The sequence below is a fragment of the Bos mutus genome, chromosome 11 (genome assembly GCF_027580195.1).
Source record: "Bos mutus isolate GX-2022 chromosome 11, NWIPB_WYAK_1.1, whole genome shotgun sequence".
NCBI classification, from domain to species: domain Eukaryota; kingdom Metazoa; phylum Chordata; class Mammalia; order Artiodactyla; family Bovidae; genus Bos; species Bos mutus.
The window spans coordinates 24,311,601-24,320,115 of record NC_091627.1 but is presented as its reverse complement, the minus strand read 5'-3'; the positions used below and the strand labels follow the sequence as shown (position 1 = coordinate 24,320,115).

The following is an 8,515-nucleotide window of genomic DNA, read 5'->3' as shown; positions in this document are numbered from 1 at the left end:
AACTATACGATGCTATTGGTAGCACATATAATCACTAATAACATATCGATATTGTATAATTTGGGAGAAAGCTCATAACCTTCCTAAGCTCAGTATCCTCCCCACCAAGGGGGGACAATGGCAATTTATCTGTGGAAAACCAAGTTCCCTCTCTAGATTATGTGCTCTTTACAATCACTGCCTAAGAGCTAAGAGTTTAACCATTGCTATTAAGGAAAAAAAAAATGTTGCATCATTTAATTGCTATTTATTTTCATAAACATGAGGTATTTCAAAGTGCTATAAGATGCAGCACTAAATATATACATTTTGAAGAAATTAAAACACAGAACTTTGCATTTACCCAGTTCTATGCACCAAACATGAACAAATACATTAACAGGAAGAAACAGGCTAGGAAAAAGGCATATATATATAGTAAATTTCTTTACAAAAGTTTCTTAGTTCAAAAAGTGATAAAGTAATATCTACTCAAAACTTTCACAACTCATTTTCATACGAAAATATAAGTATCAAATTTAGTTATGTATCAGCATCATACTAAAGTATACAGGCAGTTTAAGAATTAGTACAGTACATAACAGAGATTAACAATATATTTGTATACAAAACATGCTCCTCAAACATTGAGGTATTACAGTACTTAGGTGTGAACTTCCAGTCTAATACTGGCCGCAAAAGCCACCTCTCATTACCCAGGATGTATACAAAAAGGCAGGTGTGTCCATGGTATTTACAGAAATGTTCCCCAGGGGTATCAGTGGCAAACCCCCACGTGGCATCGGCTGGAACTTAAGCACCATTTGAAAAAGAAGGAATGACTTTCTGTCTGGAAACTTGGAACAAACAAGGTGACTTCAACAGCCCCAGAAGGCTCCCAACGGTCACAGGCTTCAACCGCTGTCTCAGAAGTGACGCACAGGAAAGCCGCCAGGGTCACCAGCATCCCACCAATGCAGGTCCTGGTAGGACCCCTCGTGTCCTGCTCCCCACCCCAGATCTGAACTCGACGGGGGACCGATTTGAAAGTAAACCAACATTCTTAATGTCAACACAAGGTTTGTTTAAAAAAAAAAAAATCAAAATGTGCAAAGTGGCAGTGACTGTCCAGTTCTGAGATGCATTCAGCAAGTCCGAGCGTGTTCAATTTTCTTTAGCAACTGCTGCTGTCTGGCCTGCAGCTTCTCCTTCTCCAGCAGAAGCTGGTGCTCCTCGGCCTGGAGGGAGTGGACGTACTCGGTGGCCTTTTTCAAAATGACCACTTTGGCGGCCTTCTCGTTCTTCACCAGCTCTGGCACGTGGTCCCTGAGCGTGAGAAAGCTGGAGCGCAGGTCATTGCGGCGCTGGCGCTCCAGGATGTTGTGGTTCCGACGGCGCTCGCTGTCCTCCGAGTCAGAGTTGCGGGGGCTCAAGCTCTTAGCCTTGGGCGGGGGGACACTCTTGAGGGGCCGTGGGGAGGCTTCGCTCTTGATCTTCTTCTGGGGGGGTGCCTCCTCGCTCTCCACGTAGGGTGATGGGGCGGCATAGTTGTGCTGCTGGTGGATGGGGACGCAACGTTTGAGGATCAGCTCCCCTGACGCAGCCCTCCCGGGGCCCAGGGCTGCGCTCTTGGGACGAACGGTGATGGTGAAGGTGGTGACAGCCTTGCTGCTGGAGGACGACCGCCGCTTCTCCACGGTCACCACATCGATCTCCTCCTCTTCGTCTTCCTCCTCCTCGTCTTCATCATCTTTGAGAACAAGATGAGAGTTATTCTCAAGGTAAGACACATAGGAATGAAATATACACAGTCTCACAAGGTAGGCCTGGCACGTGGTCTGTTATTACTGATCCATCAGCATTAGTCTCTGAACAGAGATGTATATACTTTTCCCCTGCCCATCCTCATCCTCCATTCAAGCTTGAGTGGGTGGCAGAAACTAAAAGAACCTTGGCTTTGGAGTCAAGACAGAATCCTGGCTTCATCACAGTTTTCCCAGCAATGAAATGGGGAATGACACCATAGATTGAGTTGAAGGGATAATATATAGACAGAAGCTCAATAAACAGTAAGCTTTCATCATCGTCACTAGTCTGTCCCGTAGACTTATTTATATTTCCATCTCCATACTTAACTGACACTTCTCATTTTAGGAGCCTCAGCTAGCCACTACTTACACATGATGGAGTTTGATTTTTAAGTCAAATAAACTTAAAGAACAATTTAATTAACTAAGGAAGAAAAAATACCTTGTCTTCCATGAACATGAGTTCTATACAGTAAGCAGTTTTTCAACTAACAAAGATTAGACCTTAACTGCAAAGTTGTAATCCATTGGAGCTCTAAACCCAAATAGTGGGGCACCTCTTCTCAGTCACCACCAAACAACACCCACAAGAACATGAAGCATCGTGTGTCCATTTTCATTTACCACCCCCCCCCCTTTTCATTTACTACCAGGCTTGGATAGAAAATTATTGTTTAAAATGCAAGCATGAAAATCAAAACACATCTTCGGCTTGATCTGAAGGGGACCGGAAAGCTGAACAATTGTGGGATTTGTTCTAAAGCCGAAATGTGAGGCTGTTCCAGTCTGTGGGTCCCTTTAAGCCAATGTTTTGGTTTTCTGCCAAGAAGACAGCTGTTGGAAGGAAGTGCTTCCTCACCGAAAGCTGTCAAGGCACAGACATTAAAGGGGCAGACCCGTTCAAACTGGAGGCTTATCACCAAGTTTCCTTCCAGGAGCCTGGGACCAATCTGTCCTCAGCCCCAAAGGAAATTTAGGCTTTTTATGCATCTGTATTCTGAAAACACTGGATTTCAAAGGTCCAAGGCTCCCAGCTCCAGGGACAAGAGCTATTCCAGTATTTGGGTAGAGTGCTTCACTTCCAGGCAAAATCTTGGTTTTAACCCTACCCTTCAGTTTCAGCAGCAGGCACACAATAGAACTAATCAATGAGTGCTCCAGGGTGTGTGCATTCCTAGACAGCCGGCTAAGCGCCCGCCCTCACCTTTGAAGGGCACTGGGTTACAGAAAACAACTCGGATCTGAAATTAGTCCTAGAATTTTGGCTAGAAGACAAAACTCGGCCGGTTTTCACTGCACACTGTAAAGAGGCAGTCCCTTGAGAATGCACACAACCGCTGTGGTACTTGCCGCCAGCTGCTCAATGAAGGGGGTGGCCCCACCACCACCCCCAGCCTTTCCGATCCTCGCCCGCCCGCTGGCCAGCATATCGCCGCCTGCTGGCGACCAACCAGAAGCAAATAGCCCACCACCCAGACAGAGCGAAGGTACGGAGGTTTGAAAAAATAAAAAATAAAATCGGTACTCGCTATTTGTGCAATGCCCCTTAACTTCCTGCACCCTTAATAGGATTTTGCACAGGCTTGCCCTTTATGGAGGGTCTCTCCACCCCTGACCTGTGTCTGTCCTTTTTCACCCCTTGGGCTAACAGGTTTCTGTCCAAGCAATGCACCCTGCGGCCCCCTGAACCCCAACTCGGCTTTAACCACTCAACTTTTCCTAATTTTCCCCCCACCCTCGGAGGGAACGCTGCCAAGAGAGATGCGGGACAGGGTGGGGGCCAGTGATGGAATCAGTCTCCCGGAGGGAGCTGAAGGAACTTCAGTTAAGGAGAGGCTGGAGAACACAGCTTTCACTCACCCTCTCCTCCAAACCCTGGGGATGGGCCTGGGAAAAACCTAACCTCTCAGCCATCAGTACTGTCTCCAAAATACCCTCTCCCAAAGCCAGAACTCGTGAACCACAAACGGGGGGGCCACCCCAGCCCCAGCGCCCCAAGGAGGCAGCCGGACCCTGGCTCCCGCTTTACCTGAGTCGCTCAGGGTGTCCTCTCCGGAGGTGCTGAGGGCCTTGTGGTCACTGGCGCTGGCCAGGCGGCCGCCGGTGCGCGGAAGGGCGACTACAGGGGCGGCCGCCGGGGCTGCACTGCCGGCCCCCGAAGCGACCGCGGCGCCTGCCGCCGGGGCATTGGCTGGGGAGGCGGGCACGGGCGCGGGCTCGCGCTTGTTCACCGGGAACGGGAAGACCACGGCGGGATCCACGCACTCGGCGGCCGGGTGGGCGAGCTCGGCGGGTAGGGCGGCCCCGGGGCGGCCCGGCCCGGCTGCCGCGGCTCCGTGGCCGCGGCCCGGGGGGCTGGGGGCGCCCGGGGCCGGGGCTGCGGGCCCCGCGGCGGGCGGCCGGCCGTGCTGCAGCTTCTCGCTCACCGCGCGCTCCAGCTTCTCGCGGGCCGAGAAGCCGCTCCACATGCAGTCCTGGAGGATGACCGGGTTGGGGGTGAGACCGCCCAGACCCCCCAGGCCGAACGCGTCCTCCTCGGCCGGGTTGCCCCACAGATCGGCCTCGGGCAGCAGCATCTCGGTGGCCCAGTTCGGGGGCTCGGGGCTGTGCTCCGGGAAGGCACGGCTGGGCGACAGCGGGGGCGTGGGCAAAAGCTCAAACTTCTTCCAGATGTCCTCCCCCGGGGGGGTCGAGTCGGGGCCGCCGAAGTAGAAGTCATCTTCGTCCGGGTAGAAGCAGGGCTGCAGCGAGTCAAACTCGAGGTCTGGGTTCTTGCAGATCATGCCCGGCATGGTGGACGCGGTGCAGCTCGGCATCGGCTCGCCTCCTGGCCCCCGAATGAGGGCTTCTTTCCGCTCCGCTCTTTTTAGTTCGGGGGGTGCTTCCTTCCCGTGGGGGGCGTGGAGGGCGGGGGCCCGCGCCAACCTCCAACACTGCAACCGGCAGACACACCAGGAGAGGGTTGGCAAGCGGAGCCGGATGCGGGGTTGGGGGAGTGTGTGGGGGGGGGACGACAGGCAGCGGTCACCCCCTCTTCCTCGGTTCCTCAGTCTCCCCTCCAAGCCCCCCACTCCGCCCAGCGCTCCCGAAGGTGGAGGAAGTTGTGTCTCTCGCTCTCTCCCTCCCTCCTTTTGTGTACAAGCTGTCTACGACAGGGGTGGGAGGGGGCATGCAGATGCGGGGGGTGGTGGCCTGGCTCTGCAACTTTGGAAACTGCCATTTCATTCACACCAGGCGCTGCCTGGGGGAAGGGGCTGTTCAAGGCTGCAGAGTTCTAGCTCCCACCAGCTCGCAGACAGCCCCGGTGGCACCTAAGTAGGGCCAGCTGCTCAGAGGAAGCCCAGGCCTCCAACCCAGCAACTGGGTATAGGATTTAAGAGTACCCTCAATTCCTCCTTTGTAAAATTGCCACCTCCGGACCGCAGGCAATAGCGGGGGAAGCCGGGGGGGCGGGAATTCAGGCAACTTTGCAAATGGAAAAAATCCTTTCTTTAGACCGAGCCCAACAACAGGCACCCCAATCCTGAATCCCTTCCCCCCCCCCAAATTTGATGAGACGCCCCCAGCAGTCACTGGCTGCAGGCAGAGTACTGCCAATAGCTGATTCTGAACGTCTCTAACCCCACCCCCGCTGCTCCAAACCCCCAAGTACGCCCTCTTCCTGAGAGAGGCTGAACCCCAGTTCCTGGGAACGGTTCAGGGGCACCAGCGCGGAGAGGGTCTCGCGGAGAGCCGCTGTCTCCTCCGAGCTGGAGCAGCCGTGACCCAGATTACCACCGCATCGGCCTCGCCCTGCTGAACCCTTTTCGTCTTCCTCTGGGGGCACCATTTGGAGACGAACCCAGTTTCGGGGTGGGGACGCACCGGCTCCCCATCAGCTCAGATGCAGACAAACGTTCTAGAGAAGGGTGAATTTCCTTTCGATGAAGCCATTACACCCCCCTGGCAAGGGCAGTAGAGGGATCAGGGCGGGTCTCTCCAGTCCCGGAGCCTTCGGGAGTGGAACTGGCTTTTCAGGGAAAACCCCGAGATGGTTTTGTTTCGGAAGCAGTCCCCCGGGCATATTCGGGCCCCCGGTGCGTCAGCCGCGATCCCCGTCCAGGGCTTGCCTTCCCGCCGCGCTCGCCGCTCCCGGGGCGCCTGTCCTTACCTCCCGCCGACTGCCGGGGATCCGGAGGCGATTCTGTGCGGGGGTCCCCGGGTGGCCAGGGGCGGGGGTGGTCCTCGGGTGGCTGCAGTCCGTGCGCGCTTGCGCCTGGCTAGAGCGAGCTCGGCTCCAGCCCAGTTCCCAGGAGCCCCCCGCATCCACCCAGCGCGTCCAGACAGATGACTGTCACTGGCTGCGCTTTGAAGCTCGGGGGATATTATTAACTGAAAAATCTGACACACCCGGGGGGTGGGGAGAGAAGGGGGCTGCGGCACAGACAAGGGGGAGGGAGAAAGGCAGAGGAGAGCGGCTTTACCCCGCCCTCTTGATTTCCATAAAAATCAGGGGAGGCGCCAAGGCTTTCGCGCCAAAAGCCACTTGCTTTTCTTCTTTGCAGAACGGAGGCTGCAAAGCTGGGAAGCCCGGGGCGTGCTCCTCCCGCCCTTTTAGACCCCCGGGCTTGCACCGGGTGCACTCTGCGGACCAGCTGCGAATCGAGCTGTGCAATGCCGCACCCAACCCGCGGGGCTGGCCATTGCTCGGCATTTAAAAAAAGAAAAAAAAATTTTTCCGGAGGGCTCGGGGGGTGTTGGTTGAGGTTGCGGGGTTGGGGCGGGAGGTGGTCGGGGACAGTTCAGAGGCTCCTAACCCATCCCCCGCTTCGACGGCGCGTGTGTGCAGCTGAGCTCGAGGCCAACGTCCAGCCGGGCAGTAGGGGGGAGGGGGGAGGGCGGGGAAGTGGGTGGTTGCTCGTGGGTGATCTCGGAAGGGAGGCGGGAGCCAGGGTGCAAAGTGGGAGGGAAAGGACGCGCCCATTTAGGAACGAGACCGCCGGAGGTTTTTCTAGTTTTAAATTGAAAGGAGAGGGGCGCCCCCTTGTTTGAAAATAAATAAATAAATAACTGCGGGCGACGAGGGTGGCGCAGCGGTGGTTTCTTCGGCCGAAGGCGACACCTCGCGGAGACCGCGCAGAAAGCGGAGCTGCTGGGCCTGGTCTCGGGGGGGCGGGGAGGGGCTCGGAGCAGGGCCACCGGCGTCCTCCCGCCGCCCTGTCAACATATCCCCACCACCGAGGACGGCGGCTTGGGCCCGCTTCCGCAGGGAATGGGCGAGAGGCTCCCCAAAACGTTCCCACGGGCTCCCGAGTTAGCCTGTCAAAAACCAGGGATTGCCCGAATTCTGGGGAGGCGGATGAGGTTCACATAGGAGTTGTGGTCCACAACTCCGGCAGCCCAAACCCCGGTTCGGAAATCTTGGCTCCCGGTTGTCGGAGGCAAAAGGGTAAGTGGCTGCTGCCACTACTCAAGACTCTTTGTGCCTTGGTGTCTTCAATTGCCAAATGGAGTTAGTAATGGTGCTTACCTCACAGGGCTGTTATTGAGAAATAGTTTTGAAAGCACTGAGAACGGTGCCCATCAGCACAGGGTGAGTGTTGAGTGTCAGCTATTGTTAGTTACCAGACCCTGATAGATTCTTCCTGGGAAACAAACACCCTCATCTCTGCTCTCCCAACCCACCACCACTATGAAATCTTCAGTTGGCTCTGATTAAGCTTTCCTGCAGATATGTTGGGATGCAGGGTTGACAGGGTTAAAGATTCTGGTACCCACATTCCCCAGAACAACCCAGTCTCCCAGGCAGCCCCTTTAATAATCAAATGCACAACAAAGTGGGATTTCCCCAGGAAGAATTCCTCTTGGAATGATTTGGGGCAGGGAAACCTGCCCTCCTCCAACCCCCGCCCTGCCCCCCAGGTTGGGGATGGGGGTGAGAAATCTTCTCCACCTTTTTCCCAAACTGGAAATGCCAATCATCCTCTCCATTCATCTCCACATTCAAACTAGTTGTGGGTGAGGATGCGGAGGGGCAGGAGGCAGCCTGTAAAATGCTCACCTATTAGCATTTGTGAAGACTCCCCAGTCCTTACCCTGGATACCTACATAATTCAAGGGGAGGGGGCAGGTTCCTCGAGTCCTAGGAAGTGACCCATGAATGAGGATGAGCTGCCCTTCCAAACACTTTCATTATTATTATTTCCTTCCCATATGTAAAGCTCTAAACTCTTGCAAAAACCTTTTATACCCCCTACTTCTGCTTTTCCCTAACTCCCTAATCTAAACCAAGCCCTCCTGCAGTTTTCTCCTCAAGCATCCCAGATTTTCCTTCAAAACACTTGCCTTCATTTGTAATGATGTCTGCCTGGGAGAATTTGTCTAAGGCCAGCTTCTCCTGAGACAAGGAGAGGAAACTGGCTCTGTCCTCCTCACCCTACTTGTGTCTGTCTTGCTCCAGGGGGCATCCACCACACAAAGCAGATACCTATCCGTACTCTACTACAGTATAGTATTGTTCAAGGCAGAGGTCCCCAAATGAGTCCTTCTGAAGCAGCCAACTTTTTGGAGAGAGTTTCTGTTTGTCAGCAACAGAGGGTAAGAGGAATGATGACCACACCATCAAGGCAGCAGCCCCAGGAAGGGATCTCAGAATTGCCTGACCCACCTTTTTACCGACACGGTAGGGGAAGTATCAACAGATCAGGTTGGTCCCTGTCGCTACAGAGCCCTACCTTGTCCTCTCTCAC

The 8,515-nt window shown here is 54.6% G+C and overlaps 1 protein-coding gene across 1 annotated transcript; it reads right to left on the bottom strand.

Annotated features, from left to right (window-relative positions):
• Positions 1-237: 237 nt before the first annotated feature.
• MYCN (MYCN proto-oncogene, bHLH transcription factor) lies at positions 238-6,145 on the bottom strand. Its single transcript, XM_070380116.1, has 3 exons — positions 5,938-6,145; positions 3,817-4,720; positions 238-1,729 (listed from the first exon to the last, which is right to left on the bottom strand). Exons 2-3 carry the CDS (start codon positions 4,601-4,603, stop codon positions 1,125-1,127), a joined length of 1,392 nt encoding a protein of 463 aa, XP_070236217.1. The 5' UTR covers positions 4,604-4,720; positions 5,938-6,145; the 3' UTR covers positions 238-1,124.
• Between the last annotated feature and the right edge of the window lie 2,370 nt (positions 6,146-8,515).